The sequence below is a fragment of the Podarcis cretensis genome, assembly GCF_951804945.1.
Source record: "Podarcis cretensis genome assembly, chromosome: 6".
Lineage (NCBI taxonomy): Eukaryota > Metazoa > Chordata > Lepidosauria > Squamata > Lacertidae > Podarcis > Podarcis cretensis.
The window spans coordinates 76,201,654-76,220,379 of record NC_137175.1 but is presented as its reverse complement, the minus strand read 5'-3'; the positions used below and the strand labels follow the sequence as shown (position 1 = coordinate 76,220,379).

The 18,726-nt window shown below is 43.0% G+C and overlaps 1 protein-coding gene across 6 annotated transcripts in view; it reads right to left on the bottom strand.

Annotated features, from left to right (window-relative positions):
• Positions 1 to 18,726, bottom strand: part of LOC307218880 (uncharacterized protein) — an 84,032-nt gene that overhangs the window by 7,037 nt on the left and 58,269 nt on the right. Inside the window, exon 5 of one of the 6 annotated variants that reach the window (XR_013840063.1) lies at positions 1,173 to 2,550. The exons of 4 other annotated variants lie outside the window; for them this stretch is intronic. Coding sequence is in view for 1 of the 2 variants with exons in the window: in XM_079981833.1 (XP_079837959.1) it covers positions 4,059 to 4,072 (14 nt within the window). In the remaining variant the exon portion in view is untranslated. Of the gene's footprint in view, positions 1 to 1,172; positions 2,551 to 3,299; positions 4,073 to 18,726 lie in introns of those variants that run through there. One more of the 6 variants, XM_079981833.1, reaches the window with a different exon arrangement.

The window sequence follows — 18,726 nt, the reverse complement described above, 5'->3', positions numbered from 1 at the left end:
ATGCGCTGCTAAGAAGGTATTTTTTTTCATCTTCATTGCATTAAGGACATAAGAAGAGCCTGTTGGATCATGTCAATGGCCCACCTAGCATACCATCCAACATTTCTCCAATGAAAATAGGAACATCTTTTCCGACATCCTGCTCTCCCAAGGGCCAACCAGATGGCTACAGGATGTGCAAAAAAAGGACCTGAGCATGACAGCACTCTCTCCACTTGTGATTTCCAACCATTGGCATACATAGGCATAATGAGGATGAGGATGATAATGATGATGATGATGATGATGATGTTGATGATGATATATTTATACCCCACCCATCTGGCTGGGTTTCCCCAGCCACTCTGGGCGGCTCCCACCAGAATATTAAAAACATGATAAAAGATCAAACATTAAAAACTTCCCTAAACAGGGCTGCTTTCAGATGTCTTCTAAAAGTCTGATAGTTGTTTATTTCCTTGACATTTGATGGGAGGGCATTCCACAGGGCAGTTGCCACTACTGAGAAGGCCCTCTGCCTGGTTCCCTGTAACCTCATTTCTTGCAGTGAGGGAACCGCCAGAAGGCCCTCCAAGCTGGACCTCAGTGTCTGGGCTGAATGATGGGGGTGGAGACCCTCCTTCAGGTATACAGTGGTACCTCAGGTTAAGAACCTAATTCGTTCTGGAGGTCCGTTCTTAACCTGAAATGGTTCTTCACCTGAGGTACCACTTTAGCTAATAGGGCCTCCCGCTGCCACCGTGCTGCCACCGTGCGATTTCTGTTCTCACCCTGAAGCAAAATTCTTAATCCGAGGTACTATTTCTGGGTTAGCGGAATCTGTAACCTGAAGCATCTGTAACCTGAAGCGTCTGTAACCCGAGGTGCCACTGTACTGGGTCGAGGCTGTTTAAGACTTTAAAAGTCAGCACCAACACTTTGAATTGTGCTTGGAAACGTCCTGGGAGCCAATGTAGATCTTTCAGGACCGGTGTTATATGGTCTCAGCGGCCACTCCATAGTGACTCTGATAGAGGAGGAAGAAGATAGCAGTTGTGGTCATGAGCCATTGATAACCATAAATTTGTCCAGGGCTTTTTTTCAGCTGGAACTCGATGGAACACAATTCCGGCACCTCTCAGATGGGTGCTATAGCAATTATAAGAGAACAAGCGAGGCGTTCATGGTTTTTCTAGGGGAAAAAAAGCACTGAATTTGTCCAGTCCTCTTTTGAAGCCATCCAAGTTGGTGGCCATCACTTCTTGGGGGAGCAAATTCCATAGTCTTAACGATGTGCTGTGTGAAGAAGGATTTTCTTTTGTCCGTCTTAAGTCTTCCAACACTCAGCTTCAAAGGATGTCTATAAGTTCTAGTGTTATGAGGGTGCAAGAGAACATTTTCTCTATTCAGTTTGTCTGACCATTGATGAGTTTCTACACCTGTTACAACTGCAACAAAGAAACCAATAATATAATGGTAAAATATATGCATTGATCAAGGCATTAAAAAGTGGCACTTGTGAGTCCTTATGGTTGCCAAGAGACTTGTGCTTCAAGGTTGGAAAGGTGAAGACCCACCATCCATTCCTCAGTGGTCCTTCCACAGTTGAACATCTATCTTAATAATCAACAATCTCTTTTGGATACCAATTTGGGTGTATAGTAATGTCTATGTTTAAAGTAAGATTGGTGGGTTATTCTTATTGTTAATGGGAAATGACGTTGTCTCCTCTTTTCTGCTACATTTGCAATTAAAAATTAGAAGAAAAGCACAGAGTTAAACAAAGCCTTATAGGCTGCTTGACAGTAGTCTAAGCCTCTGTCTGAGGTGGCAAATCCAGAGCTAATTCCTACAGATATCTATTCTGCCTCTGCTTCAAGACATCCAGCAAGGGAGAACACAGCACCAATGAGGGTGATTGATTCTATGGTGGACCTACTATCCAGAGGATTCGTCTAATGTCCAGACCTGGAAGGGTAGGCATGAATGGGAGCCAAAATGGAGGAAGAGGAATTGTGTGTGTGGCTGAAAAGCAACATCTATGAACAAACCCACCATAATATTATTTATCATCACCACCAGTGCTTGGCTTACAATTTACAGGCCCAGATTCTTTGGGGAACATGAATAGCCTGAGATGTTCCATACCTATTCAAAATTATGCTCCCCAGCTCTCTCCCATCAGATCTCTCTGATGTCCAGATCAGCTAATGATTAAATTCAGCCTCACAACCACAACATGTCATATATGCCATGCATCTACATTAAGGGGTGAAGCCTTTGATAGCTTCATTTTCTGAGTACAGCAGCCTTAGTCTGTGCAGCATTTAGACAGTCAGGTCTTCACTCTGTTAGCTGCAAAGGTGTGAAAGTCTTAGGCAGCTTGTCAAGGATGCTTTAATTCGGGAGTGGGGGTGGTGGCCTTTTGATGTGGTTGGACTCCAACTCCCATCAGCCCCAGCCAGCATGGGAATGAAGGGTGTTGTAGTCCAACAGCCTCTGGAAGGTCACAGGTTCCCCATTCCGGCTTTAATCGAGGCCCTTTTCTCCCTTTTACTAGGCTCTGCCATTCTGAAGTAAAAATTTAAAATGCTTTGGTTTGTGACAACTATATTTGTCTATATGCTGTGCCAGAATGATAATTGCCCAGCAGTATAGATTTCCAGCATCTTAGCATTGGTTTTTTTTGTGTGTGGCAGTGGGATGTGTTATAACAAGGCAACATCTGGATAACTTTGTATTGTTAACAAGGACCAGCTCACCCTTGTAGCTTGCCCGCCTCTGAGCAATGGATCCACCATTCATTAATTATAATCTCAACAAATGCAGATAAAACTGAAGAAGGGGTGGCATATGAGGGTCTAGCTAATTCCTGATATCATGACTCAGAACAGACTTCCCTGATTTATTTTATAAACTCTCTTGGGCATGGCTGTTCCAATAAGAAAGATGGAAACCACATCAAAGAAGGAGTAGATGCATCTAATTAAAATAAAAAACCACCTTTAGACACAATCCAGGTAAGTTAAGTGTTTTTAAGTCCCAACAATTTCAATAGGAAAGATTTAAATACAATGGTACCTTGGGTTACATACGCTTCAGGTTACATACGCTTCAGGTTACAGACTCTGCTAACCCAGAAATAGTGCTTCAGGTTAAGAACTTTGCTTCAGGATGAGAACAGGAATCGTGCTCCGGCAGCGCGGCGGCAGCGGGAGGTCCTATTAGCTAAAGTGGTGCTTCAGGTTAAGAACAGTTTCAGGTTAAGAACGGACCTCTGGAACGAATTAAGTACTTAACCCGAGGTACCACTGTATGTGCTTGACCCATGGAAATAAAACAGACCAAGTCCAGCATGGGAGCACCATCTAGTCAGATTTGTTTATTAAAAATGTCAATCATAATTCAGAAATGTGTCCACTTCAGTGCCCCATCTTTTTCGTGTGAGGCCCACACAACATTCTGTGACCATTTTGTTTTAATTTTACTTAATCAAAGTGAAGGGGATTATCAAAAAATACTTTTTGGGAAACTGTCCATTGCTATTATGCAGAAGTGCACGTCTAGCCAGATTTTAAAATAAGCAGACAGTGGTGAGGCTATATTGTCTGCAAGCTTTAATATTTTAGATGCGATACAACACAACCCATTACATGCAGATGGAATATGATGCCACTGTCACTAGGAAATCAATTAGTGAAGTATTGTGCAATAGCTAAAAATGCTCTAGCATCAAAAGGTCCAAAATTGCATGAGAATGACTTCTTGATTTTAGCCTGATCCTAAATAAGCTCATTTAGCTAGAATGTCCAGTGAACTCAATCAAACTCACTTCCTAGCAAGGCAACTTAGGCTTGCTATCACTGTCTTCTCAAGAAGTATTGTAGCACAGCAGAATGCCTCTTTACAGCACTGGGTTGACTAGTTCATGAATTTTTACTAGTTTTTCTGTACTTACAGTGTGTGCGTGTGCACTACAATGAATATCCAAAAGACATGGCTGTTGATGCTCACTTGTGTATATTGGCAAATCCAGACACATTTGGGCAATGTCTGAAAACTCTTTACATCAGGAATATTCACTGGTATATATCTAAAAAGAGGTCAAACACAAATCAATTTTCTGATATATATATAAATGGGATTGTCAGTATTCACAAAAATGCCAACAGCCAATAGTCACTGTCCTATTTCAGACAATCATAGTAACATAAGGATAGCCAGAGGACCCAAATCCAGCTCTGAAGAGCAGGGACAGATATGCTGTGGCTAGACCACAATTCCCATCATTCCAGAAGACTGGACATGGTGGCTGGAGCTGAAAGAAGCTGTAGTCCAACAACAGTGGAAGGGCCATAGGTTCTTCATACTGCTTTAAAGGCTTCCCATCTTGTTGATGTTAGGCATGGGCTTACAGTACATTTCTGGGCCTAATCTACAGTGCTAGTTTTAACATATGAAACCTTCCATGGCTCTGGACCCCAGTTCCTTATAGAACACATATTTCCATATAAGCCTACATGGAGCCTGAACTCATCAATGGAAGACCTCCTTCAAAGTGCCATCATAGAGAGTCTTTTCTGTGGTGGCCCCCTGTTTATGGAACACTCTCCCCAAGGAAACTCACCTGGCACCTACATTTTCATCCTTTTTGCATCTGCTGAAGACTTTCCTCCCTCTCCCAGGCATTTGATTGCTGTACTTTTTCTGTTGCTTTGGAGAGCATTGGCTATTTTTCTGTTGCTTTGGAGAGCATTGGCTATTTCATTGGCTATTTTAACTGGTCAGCTTTTCTGGGGATTATACTGATGTTGTCGTAGGAGAAATACATCTTTTTAAAACAAACTCAGTGCATTGTCACTTTTTAGTGCTGTCTTAAAATTTTATGCACTTATCGTATTCATTTCTTATATATTCATAATTAGTTGTCTGGGGTCTCTTTTGTATAAGGTAATGAATGGTAATCAATATCTACTTTCTGCACCACCTTTTTATGAATGCAGGCTAAGGCCACATTGTAACCAGGAAGGAAATGTGAAAGAAATGCATATCTTTAATATTACAATTGTAATATTTTGCCCAAGAGGGGGCAAAATCCAGAATCTATAATGAATAAACAATTCCTGTTTAATCACAAAAATGCATCATATCGTTATTCTGTTCTCACAACTGAAGAGTCACAGTCTAAATGTGAACACAGATCTCAATAGCCACTCATGGCTATTATTCAGAATTGATGAACTGAGGCTTTCAAGTGAAGCAGGAAGCAAAATGCAGTGTGAGATGTACCTCTCAATCACAGATCTCCTTCCATCATTGCCTCCTGCAAGTCACTGCATCAAATGTTCCTGCTAAGGTGATCTCCTGCTTTTGCTGGGTTTATGATCAGAGGTCTCATTTTGGGTCCTGCCACAATGCCCTTTTCGACGACCTATGTTGATAGCAGTGGTGGTGAGGCATTTTTTCAGCGCACACAGCAACTGCATCTGAGTTGCAGGAGCAAAATTGCATGACTTGTGGCCCACAAAGCCAAACAAAGCCTAGGAGCTATGTGCAGTCATACCTTGTGTTGCGTCCACTTCATGTTGCGTCTTTTCGCGTTACGTCCTGTGGCAACCCAGAAGTACCGGAACGGGTTACTTCCAGGTTTCACCACTTGTGACTGCGCAGAAGCGCTAAATTGTGCTTCACACATGTGCAGAAGCGCCAAATCATGCCACACACCTGTGCAGATGCAGCACTTCAAGTTGCGGGCATTTCATGTTACGGACAGGCCTCTGGAATGGATCCCATCCATAACATGAGGTACCACTGTACTGGAGTCCACCAGGAGCTCAACAAACTGCCTGTCATTTCCCCCCAAACTAGTTGTGTAGAACGCTAAAAATGAGAGAGGTTATTAAACAGGCCATGATATATGGCGAACAATTCATCCTCAGAATCTACTGGATGGCTCACAAGCCTGGCTGTGCACAGGTTACTATCATAGTGGCAACTGCCTGCCAAAATCCCAATTTGGCTGAGAGCTCATCAATATGTCACAGTCTCCATCCCTTTGCAGCATGTTCCTCTCTTCTGACTGGCTTCCCTTCTCTACAGATTCCAAACTGACCTTCAGTCGCAAGATGCTCCTGATGTGAGGTTCTACCAATCATACTGCCACTTTTATTTTTACATTGGAATGTTGGAAGCTGGCAGGAGTCTTCCCCCATTTTACCTGGTGATAGTCTTACCTGGGATCGAACATGAGACCTTTTGCATGCGAAGCATTGGCTCTACCCTTGAGGTACAGCCCTTGTAATTTTCATTTGTCATTTCTATGTCCTGCCTTTCATCACAAGAGATATTGATGCCTCCCTTTCTTCTCAGAGCTTATGGTCCTGTGATGTGCTTAGAACACAACAGAAATGGACAAAATATATCATAACATGTACCCCAGAGTCCAGATGAGCCACTTGTGACTCTCCCAAGTTTTGGAACAGAGGAACGCAGGAAGCATTTGAGCATAGAAAGTCAAACTCTTGGCCAAACTAGCTCAGTGTTGTCTAACTGGTGGCATCTCCCCAGAGTTTCAGGCAAGGGACATTCACAACCTTTTGCATGCCAGGCAGGTGCTCTGCTATTGAGCTACAGCCTTCTCCAAAAAGAAGCTGAAGGTACCTGGGGATGAACAACTCTGTCAGTTTCAGTTCCACCCAGTTTCTCATATTTCCAATCTTAAAATTGGTTCACTACATTTCTGCACTGCTTTGAATTTGTTTTAAAAATCCTCACAAAAATTGACCGGCATTTTAGCACCTATTTCTCCTAATACACACATTTTAAAGCTACTAATAACACATTTGTGCTCATTTTCCCCTAATATGTGCATTTTTTGGTGCACAACCTTTGGACAGAGAACTGCTTTGCAGCTTTCAGAGAAGTGCAAATCTTGGCAGATAGCTGGAATTTGGTCTGTGTGCTATATTAGAAATGCTCCTGTTAAAATGCAAACTGAATCAAATTTATTCCCCCTTCCTAGTCACACTTGATGCAACCTGGTCTTCTGTTGCATTTTTAAAGGCAATGCCAGCTCAATGCTAATCTGAAGGGGACCTCAAATGGCACTTCCCTGATGAGGAAACAGGAAACACTGTAAACAGTACTGCTTCACCCCTGAAACCTCAATTCCTGCCATTACCTCTCTGTTTCCTCACACAGTGCTCCCAGAAGCAGGTTGTGCCACTGAGAGCCAGTGTGGTGTAGTGGTAAAGAGCGACAGACTTGTAATCTGGGGAACCGGGTTCGCGTCTCCGCTCCTCCACATGCAGCTGCTGGGTGACCTTGGGCTAGTCACGCTTCTCTGAAGTCTCTGAGCCCCACTCACCTCACAGAGTGTTTGTTGTGGGGGAGGAAGGGAAAGGAGAATGTTAGCCACTTTGAGACTACTTTGGGTAGTGAGTGATAAAACGGGATATCAAATTCAAACTCCTCCTCCTCCTCCTCCTCCTCTTCTTCTTCTTTGCTGTATGGCAATTCCAAATCTACTTAAACTCCCAGAGGCTAAATTTAACGCAGGAAGGACTACATTAGTCATTCCAGCTCAGTATTGTCTGCACTGACCACTAGACGTTCTCCAGGGTTTTCAGGCAAGAGGCCTTCCAAGAGCTGTCTGGAGATACCAGGAATTTTGGAACCTTCCACATGCAAAGCAGCAGCGGTGGTCAGCGGCACAGCGGTGCTTCCCTGAGCTCCCACCACCGGTGTTGCTGCAGATTACCAGGGAGGAGAAGAGGAGGGGCGAAGCAGTGGGGAGGTTGGCATGGTGCAAACGCTCTGGTGGAGCCAATCCAGTGCTCCCAGCGGTGCCTCTACACCATGCTGACCCCCCCACCCTGGTAATCTGCAGTGATGCTGGTGATGGATAAACAGTGCTGCACCACCACTGCTGAGAAGCTCTGAGCTATGGCCACTGAGCTATGGCCCTCCATGTTTCGCACTATGGAGGAAGAGGAAGAGATGCGCTTGTGGGATTTCCTTGCCTCATCTTTCAAAATGACTTGCGCCTTGATGGGAATGGAGGGGAATGGGGCTGTCATTTGTTGCTCTGCTTCAGGAAGCAAAGCAGTGGCCTCACCACTGAGCCATGACCCTTCCCCTAATGCTGAAGGCAAAGAAGAAAGACTTTGTTCATTAGGCAAACGTTAATATTTCTATTTACAACTGGAAATGCTCCAAGTGATTCTTTTTCTTTTCTTTTTTTCATTGTCATGAATTTTGAATGTTATCAGGAAGGTACTCTGAATTAGGAAGTCACTGCTCAAATCCCAGGGAAAGCGATGCGTGCCAATAAACAATTTTAGCATGTTGTAGGTTTCTTTTGTTTCTGTCGCACAAACGCCCATCTACCGAGGTTTGTGCTTTTGCCTTTAATGAAATGATTAGCCCCATAAGGCTGGTGACCTGGTACAATTAAAAAATGATGGTATTCTGTTCCCCACCCCCCAAATTCAAATTCCCACCTCTTATAAAACAGAAGCACTTAATCTTCAAATGTTAACATGTCATACTAATGATAAATCTTTTCTGCTCTGGGGGGGGGGGGGAGAACACTTCACTTCTTTCACATCAGTTACTAGCTGGAATATTGGAAGCTTGAATTATATTTTCGCAACATGATTTTGAGGGCCACTTCATGCATTACGTTTGATGACATGGAGATGATTAATCTCAGAGCTGGACAAGGAGCCTGCTTTGGGGCTAACTAAATGCTAAGCATAAATGTGTGCAAGAGAAGCTCCTTTTTTTCTTTTCAGGAAAATCACCCTAGGGAGGGGGCGATTTTGAGTGGAGAAATGGCAAAGGAGGTACTTAACCCATTCCACACCCATACTTTCTTTACGTCATGCTTCTCCCTCTATGGATCAAAATGTATGTTGAATCATTTGGGACAGAGAAATTGTGGGCAGGGAGAGGATTAAGAACTCCCTTTCCCTCCCCATACTACCATATTTTTTGCTCTATAAGACTCACTTTTTCCCTCCTAAAAAGTGAACTGAAGATTGGAAAAAGGAGGAAGCAAAATAATGGTTAGATTTGTGCCTCTTGGGTAGATAAGGCATTAAATGAAGTGAAAGTGAGGCTACCATGGGATGGAGTGGGTAGCTAAGAGAGAAAAATGTGGAGAAATTGGGGGCAGACATTTGTCCATATCCTCAACTACAGCTCATATTTGTAGCCACTTTTTCATAAACATTGCCACCATTTGATGGGGAAATTGTAACCAGCCTGACTTGCTCTCGGTTGTGCCAGGTGGTCCTTTCTTACGACTGATGAAGTCCTAATTTCATTACAGTGGTACCTCAGGTTAATAACTTAATTTGTTCTGGAGGTCCATTCTTAACCTGAAAATGTTCTTAACCTGAGGTACCACTTTAGCCTCCCGTTGCCACTGCGCCATCGGAGCACGATTTCTGTTCTCGTCCTGAATCAAAGTTCTTAACCTGAGGTACTATTTCTAGGTTAGCAAAGTCTGTAACCTGAAGCGTCTGTAACCTGAAGTGTCTGTAACCTGAGGTACCACTGTACAAGTGTCCCACTCCACATTTGAGTCTGCGCTCTCTAGCTCTGGCATCACCTCGATACTATTTTTCAACAGGAACTTTTACTACGCATGATCGTAGTAGGTTGAATCCAGCAATAAACTTCTGAACTCCCACTAAAATTGACAGTGGCTGAGAATAGTAGACCTAGGTGAGGACTGCAAGTTATTTAACAAAGCCCTTGCACCAATAATATACTATGGCGAATGGGATTATAAAGGCCTAACATGAAGGCAAAATGCCTTCTGTATTTTGTTAGTTAGGGAGTGGCATCTCTTTTTCTCTGGACAGAGGCCCTGAAAGTCAGGTAGAAGTTCCACTGTTGCAGCTTCCAAAAGGGTGTCTATTTGATTTCTGCCTGTCATTGAGCTATTCAAAGCAGTGTGCATGCATACGAAAGCTCATACCACTAACAAACTTAGTTCGTCTCTAAGGTACTACTGGAAGAAATTGTTTTTTATTTTGTTTCAACCTCTGGAAAGGTAAAAAGCCCTAGATGTAAACAACTGTTGCCCTCTTAATCCTTTGCAGCCTTCGTTGCATTGTGGCAGCATTCAAAACCACTTAAATCCCATCGAATTTGTATTCAGCCCAGACCCTTTAAACGTCCCTATATTCCAGAGACATCCCTGATTTAGAGAAAATGTCCCAGTTTCTGATTTAATCCCAGAATGTCCCGCTTTTCCTTAGGATGTCCCTTTTTTCATTGGAGAAATGTTGGAGGGTATGGAGTTATCCAACTCCAGAACTGTCTGAAGGCAATCCTGTATAGGGAAGGTTTTTTTATGTTTAATGTTTCATTATGTTTTTATATATGTTGGAAGCCGTCCAGAGTCGCTGGGCAACCCAGTAAGATGTGTGGGGTATAAATAGTAAAACTATCATTATAGAATGGGATGTCCCCATTTTCATGGGAGAAATGTTGGAGGATATGCCTAAATGGCCTCGGCCCAGTATACCTGAAGGAGCATCTCCACCCCCACCGTTCAGCCCGGATGCTGAGGTCCAGTGCCGAGGGCCTTCTGGCGGTTCCCTCATTGAGAGAAGCAAAGCTACAGGGAACCAGGCGAGGGACTTCTTGGTAGTGGCACCCGCCCTGTGGAACGCCCTCCTATCAGATGTCAAAGAGATAAACAACTACCTGACATTCAGAAGACATCTGAAGGCAGCCCTGTTCAGGGAAGTTTTTAATGTGTGACATTTTAGTGTATTTCTGGTCTTTGTTGGAAACTGCCCAGAGTGGCTGGGGAAACCCAGCCAGATGGGCGGCGTAAAAATAATTTTATTATTATTATTATTATTATTATTATTATTATTATTTAGTGCTTCCCAAATATTGGAGTCAATAAGGTAAGCTGTGGGCAAATCATGGAGTCACTGAAAGAAAACTAAAGCCAACAGACAGCAGCAGCAAATGAGATAAAGCAGCAGCACTACCCTGTGAAAAAGCTCCAATTAAAGTGCCTGGGACAACTAAACAGATTTTAATGACTTGCCTGGTGCTAAGCAATGAGGTGGCCTGATGAGCTTCCTTCAAGAACATAGCTCATAACGCTACAGAGAAAGCTCTGCCCCTAGCATCACTACATCTTTCTTCACCAAGAGAAGCTAAGACCTCTCAGGGGTCCATCCTAAAAACAGTGATGCAAGAAGCGGCTCTTACAGCTTGACACAAACGATAATGTTTCATAAAACAACAGGGCTGTTTTCCTAAGCACGGCACACTTAATTGGACATGGAATCCATATTTCCTTTTTTTAGGGCTCCTGAAGGGTCTTCATGCCTTGGGCCGGAACTTGGGGCTCGTTGCCATGGAAACGTGTGAGATCATATCACCCTGCGGCAAAGGTTTCCTGTTTCAGCTGCACTTTATTAGGTATTGCTTACAGGGGAAGAAAAAGCTGCACCATAACAGCATCGTCATGGCACACGTGGTTTATTTGTTTGTTTGTTTTAACTGGAGTCCGGAGGTGGGGAACGTCTGGTCTGTGAGCTGAATGGGGCTCTCAGGACTAGTAGCAGGCCTACATTTTAGGGGCCCTCAAGCTTGAACTGTTATGGGGCCCCTTTGCAACCAGCAATGAGGTCTGGGTAACCACTGTTATCTTCTTCAAGTGGGGTTGTTCCACGCAGTGCTATCTTTCTAGAAAAAATGGTGCTGGAACTAAACATGAACACTTCCCTCAATCGCTTAGAAGAGAGTTCTAGCTGAGAAAAAAGCCCTGGTTCCATGACAGATCACCACACGTTTACAACTTCTGTGCTACTGACGCTAACTTTGGGATTGTTGAAATACATACAACAACAGCAAAAAAATTGATTTGTGTTGCGCAACCCAAATTGGGTCTACTAGACCCAAACATTTTAAGCAATGTGGACTATAGTCACTTCTGGGGCTCTTCGGGATTAAGGGCCTTGAAGCTTCAACTTTATTAGTTTCATAGTAGATTTGTCCCTGCTCAGGACTCTTCCCCAAACCATGCCTCTCAAGGACCCTTCCCCATGTCATCCTTGAATATTCTGACCTAGCTGGAGTGTTTTTTTGAGCTCTGATGATGCCTCTCTTACTTGCCTGGATAGACGATGGAGAGAGATGCACATGTGGAAATGTGAGCCTACTGTACCTGTGGCATGTAAGCCTACTGTACAAAGGTTACCTATGTCGCTCTGTCCAGTATTGCTTCTTGCCCCACCCATCACTTCCATGTGGCCCCCAGAAGGGTTGCCCACAAAGGAATGAGGCCCTCGAGGTTGAAAAATGTTCCCCACCCCTGAAGAGGGTCATAACCTCCCTGAATTCAGTTCTGATCTTTTCTGCTCATTTTAGAATAGAGTAGCTCCAAAATAAATATTGGACAACATTTGAGATGTTCTGTTTGCACCATCAGATGATGGGAATCCAGGCAGAATTTGCTCCCATTTTCCAGGATAGCTCACCCTGCACTTTGGGAACCTGTGACAAAACAAAGGTGTCTTTCCCAGCACAAGTGTTACCCTGCTGGAGATAGGCCTGTTGTTGTTGCAGAAGAAGGAGCTCTATACAACTCAGCTATATAACAACAGAAAGCTATACTAATCATTTCACTCTCTCTCTTTTCCCCCAGCAGTAATTTTAATTTAAGGCACTAGAGGAGATGCAATTTGGTACAATTTAAGAGCTGCATTTGTATCATTATTTCCACTCTCCTGAATCATTACTATTTCAGTAACAGCTTGGACGGAAGCCACAATCTGAGCAACACTACCAAAACCCTCCTTATCGCCATGTGCGCACCCAGCCCCATCACTCATTCTACCACCGTAGGCACAATTGGTTAAATCCGTAAATAAGCTATTGATATACATCTTGGGGCTTGTACTAAAATCAACAGAGATACTTCAGATATAGCCAAACATAATTAAGGCGGCACTCCTCAGCATGCTTACTAAGACACAAGTCCTAGTGAATTCAGTAGGGCTTACTGCCAAGTTAATCATGTTTAGAAAGGGACTCTGCATCTGTTTGGCACCAGGAAAAAAAACATTTTTATTTTCACGGGCGTTTGGACAGTATCAATGATCCAACTTTTAGCGGCTGTTTCTGGTGTTTGTTCTAGGGAAAAGGTAAAGGTAAAGGACCCATGGACGGTTAAGTCCAGTCAAAGGTGACTATGGGGTTGCAGAGCTCATCTCATTTTTCAGGCTGAGGGAGCCGGCGTTTGTCCGCAAACAGCTTTCCGGGTCATGTGGCCAGCATGACTAAACTGCTTCTGGCACAACAAAACACCGTGACAGAAACCAGAGTGCATGGAAACACTGTTTACCTTCCTGCCACAGCAGTATCTATTTATCTACTTGCACTGGTGTGCTTCCGAACTGCTAGGTTGGCAGGAACTGGGACAGAGCAATGGGAGCTCACCCCGTCGCGCGGATCCGAACCACCAACCTTCTGATCAGCAAGCATTGGGTGTGGGGTGGATGTTCTGTGCTTTAGGTGATTTGGGGTGTATTCGCCTTGAATTTGGTGGCTGGGGAGACCCAGCCAGATGGGCGGGAAACAAACAAACAAACAAACAAACAAACAAATAAATAATACAATTTTATTTTTTATATTACTTTTCTTGTAACTTGTTTTGAGATGTGTGAAGCGAGAAATAAAGTCAATATACTAAACCAACTTTAACACTGAAATCCTATGCATGTTCACCTGGGAAATATCTCACTGAGTTCCAGTGGAAGGGCCATATCAGTGATCAGTGTTAGATAACTACAAGGCTTTGCATGTAGAAAGTCCCAGATTCCATTACAGGTATAATAGGGACAGGGGTTCCAAAGAAGATGACTAGATTATTTATATATGTGACAACAGCAGCTAGAATATTATATGCACAGAAATGGGGAAAAAATAGAAGGTTCCAACAAAGGAGGGGCAGTTCTTGAAAGTAATGGACTGGGGGGAAATGGCAAAGCTGACAGCAAAATTAAGAGATCAAAATGATGAACTTTTTGTAGAAAAATGGAGGCTTTTTGTGGACTGTTTGAAAAAGCATTACAGCAAAATGAAATCACAGGCAGGATATGGATAAAAGCAGAAGAAGAAAAATGACGAAGTAATTGCAATAGAGAAACTTTTTGTAATAAATAAAGATATAATGCAATAGAAAAACTTTGAGTAAAAACATTATGGAGGGAAGGACGGGAAGTCAATGTGTGAAATAATGTAATTTTTTTATTTGACAGTTATTGTGAAAATATTTGAAAAATTCAATAAAATTGTTTGTGTGTGTGTAAATGAGAAAGTCTCAGGTCTAATCCCTGTCATCTCCTGAGTATCTCCAATACTGAGCTAGGTGGACCAAATGGTCTAACTTTGTGTTGGGTACTGAGCTATGACTCTCTGCAAATTGCTCGTTATTTAATTTATTCTTATTGCACCTTTATTGTTATGGAGGAATATGTGGGATTTGCTTACCTGAGCTACTAAAATAACTTGTCTTGCCTTTTATCATTGCTATTGATGCCCCTGAAATGGAAGGGGAGGGATAGCATTCGCTGCTTTGCCTCAGGAAGCAAAATTTCTTGGGCCACCAATGTTCTACCCAGTTGCATCAGCCTCTGCTGAAAGGGCACACATGTACCCTTGGAGCTCAGGATAAAACAAAACCCTGTAGAGATTGCAGAGTGCACGGTACCAGTGTCAACACATTAAGCGTCTGACGTCAAAAGCCAATTCTAAAGCATGGTTAGAGAATTGCCCACTCTGGTCAGTGACCAAAATAAGTTGATTCATTCATGAATTGATGACATAAATTTAAAGAACTATTGAAATGTCCTAAGCATTGTTTTTTAAAAAATTCAATAGCAAAAAATGCAGCCAGTCACTTATTGGATTGTTAGCAAGGTCAGGTATATGGGAGCAGAAGGATCTGCAGGAGAATGACACATATGTCCCACAAGCCTTGTGGATTAAACATTGTGGCAATTTGGGACCTGGAATGGGGGGCAACAATTATGCTCAGTTGCTGAGAATATTAATAAAGTGCAGGAACGAAGAATAACAAAAGAGAGTACAGCAGCAGTTGGATGAAATACATTGGGCACTCTAGAACACATTTTAGAGCAGGACAGCAAACATGGTGGCCTTCAAGTGTTGCTTTACTACAGCTGCCATCATCCTTGACCATGCTGGCTGAGGCTGATAAGAGCTGTTGTTCAACAGAGCTGCGGGGCTCAGAGCAACAGCCTTGTGGCAGCACTGAAAGGTTCAGTCTTTATAGAGGCATTCCAGGTAGAGAGAATCTTTATTCTCCTTTTTTTCCAGATGGAACTTGCTGGAACTTAGTTCTGGCACCTCCCAGGTGGGCACCATTGCTGTTCTAAGAGAACAAGGAAGGCGTACGAGGCACCATACGAGGAGAGAAAATGCCCCTGTGGCTTTGGGCAACTGGAAACAACAGAACATGTCTTTTTTTCACTGCCAAGACTACACAGATATACGAGCTAGGTTCATCTTACCTATACTACAAAAATTCCCAGGTCGCACAAAACCACTTTATACCTCCCTGCTACTACCAGATGAAAACCCAGATGTTACATACTCAGTTGTTAGATTTTGCGCTGTCATGATGGATATTCATCGAAGGATATTTTGCGTCACAAACTAGGCCCAAAATGTAAGACCTGCGCTCCTTCACACTCCCTCCTTTATAGTTGCTTTTAACCGTTTTGTCCTTGTTTCTGTCTTTTTAAGTATGTATTATATAATCACATTTTAGTTACTAATATTTATCCCTTACCTCTTTTAAGTCTTATGTGTTCAGTTTATCAGTATGTTTTATCTTATGATGGTCTGTGACCGAAATAAAGTTTGATACTGATACAGGAAGGCGTTCGTTGTGAGTTCTGGTGCTCCTTTAAATTTTGCAATCTCCCCCTCTCCACATTTTGTGATACAGTTATTGGCTCAACCCCCCACCCCCCAAAAAAATACCCAAATGCATATTTTAGGATAATATACATTTAGAAATGTGTGCATAGATCATAGATGACAGATATTAGATAGATTAGATAGATAGATAGATAGATAGATAGATAGATAGATAGATAGATGATAGATAGATAGATAGATAGATAGATAGATAGATGATAGATAGATAGATAGATAGATAGATAGATAGATAGATAATGATGATGATGATAGATAGATAGATAGATAGATGATAGATAGATGATAGATAGATGATAGATAGATAGAGACAGATGGATGATAGATAGATAAAATCCAGTTGCAACTATGCTTTTATATATTGATTCTCTTACATACTTTTTTTAAAAAAAAATAAGAGCCACAGCTTAATGCCTAAATGGAACTTCTAGAGAAGCACATGCAAAACTGAGTCCTGCTGTAAAGAGACTGATCTGTCTCTTCATAGAATCATAGAATCATAGAGTTGGAAGAGACCACAAGGGCCATCGATTCCAACCCCCTGCCAAGCAGGAAACACCATCAGAGCACTCCTGACATATGGTTGTCAAGCCTCTGCTTAAAGACCTCCAAAGAAGGAGACTCCACCACACTCCTTGGCAGCAAATTCCACTGTCGAACAGCTCTTACTGTCAGGAAGTTCTTCCTGATGTTTAGGTGGAATCTTCTTTCTTGTAGTTTGGAGCCATTGCTCCGTGTCCGCTTCTCTGGAGCAGCAGAAAACAACCTTTCTCCCTCCTCTATGTGACATCCTTTTATATATTTGAACATGGCTATCATATCACCCCTTAACCTCCTCTTCTCCAGGCTAAACATGCCCAGCTCCCTTAGCCGTTCCTCATAAGGCATTGTTTCCAGGCCTTTGACCATTTTGGTTGCCCTCCTCTAGACACATTCCAGTTTGTCAGTGTCCTTCTTGAACTGTGGTGCCCAGAACTGGACACAGTACTCCAGGTGAGGTCTGACCAGAGCAGAATACAGTGGCACTATTACTTCCCTTGATCTAGATGCTATACTCCTATTGATGCAGCCCAGAATTGCATTGGCTTTTTTAGCTGCCGCGTCACACTGTTGGCTCATGTCAAGTTTGTGGTCAACCAAGACTCCTAGATCCTTTTCACATGTACTGCTCTCAAGCCAGGTGTCACCCATCTTGTATTTGTGCCTCTCATTTTTTTTTGCCCAAGTGCAATACTTTACATTTCTCCCTGTAAAAATTCATCTTGTTTGTTTTCGCCCAGTTGTCTAATCTGTCAAGGTCGTTTTGAAGTGTGATCCTGTCCTCTGGGGTGTTAGCCACCCCTCCCAGTTTGGTGTCATCTGCAAATTTGATCAGGATGCCCTTGAGTCCATCATCCAAGTCGTTGATAAAGATGTTGAATAAGACCGGGCCCAAGACAGAACCCTGTGGCACCCCACTAGTCACTCTTCTCCAGGATGAAGAAGAACCATTGATGAGCACCCTTTGGTTTTGGTCAGTCAGCCAGTTACAAATCCACTGAGTGGTAGCATAGTCAAGTCCGCATTTTACCAGCTTCTTTACAAGAATATCATGGGGCACCTTGTCAAATGCCTTGCTGAAATCAAGGTAGGCTACATCCACTGCGTTCCCTTCATCTACCAGGCTTGTAATTCTGTCAAAAAACGAGATCAGGTTAGTCTGACATGACTTATTTTTCAGAAATCCATGCTGACTATTGGTGATCACAGCATTCCTTTCTAGGTGCTCACAGACTGTTTGCTTAATGATCTGCTCCAGAATCTTCCCTGGTATTGATGTCAGACTGACTGGGCAGTAATTATTTGGGTCCTCTCTTTTCCCCTTTTTGAAAATAGGGACAACATTTGCCCTCCTCCAGTCTGCCGGGACTTCGCCTGTTCTCCAGGAATTCTCAAAGATGACTGCCAGTGGTTCTGAGATCACATCTGCCAGTTCTTTTAATACCCTTGGATCCAGTTCATCTGGCCTCTTCATCATCCCAAGGTATAAGATGTATCCCCACATAGGTCAGCAGCCATTTTGTTATTTGCACCCACGGCACTGTCTCACTAGCTGCCCATTGTTCCTTCGGCCTTGGGCCCCATTTGCAATGAGGGGACAACGACACTGAGACTGCAGAAGCAATGCATTTCATTATATTGCCACCTGCTTCTTTTACTTTCTTTTCGGTGTCCACTGCTGCCGTTTTACTGTTGACTTGTTTGTTCTGAGGCGTTGCATTTTTGTTTGGGTTTGCGTGCGTGTTGATTTTAATGTATATTGCCTTGGAAGTTGAGCCAAGGGAGCAGGATGGGGCAGGGATTTTTCTATATAAATTGATCAATCTGATAATAACTGGTGCTTTAAAAGGGGACATTGTGATTTATGCACACTTGTGCTCATCGTAACAGATGTGATAAAATACGAATTTGTCCTCGGGTTTCTGAACCTGGGCCTAACCCATTTCCTAAAATGGCACCCTTTGTGGCACAACGCCAGCAAATTGTCAAAATCTGTGGGGTCTACCTGGGCTGATTCAGATAGGACTGTATTCCGCAGTGAGAGATGAAACGCTCTTAGGAGCCAAGCAGTTTTACACCACCCTGGGGCTGATTTTCTCCTTCCCCTGAATAAGTCTTGGAACAGGATTGTATATGGAGGTAAGAAAGGGTGATGTTCCCCTGGTTATTGATCAGCATAATAGCCTGCCAGAGAGATACAGC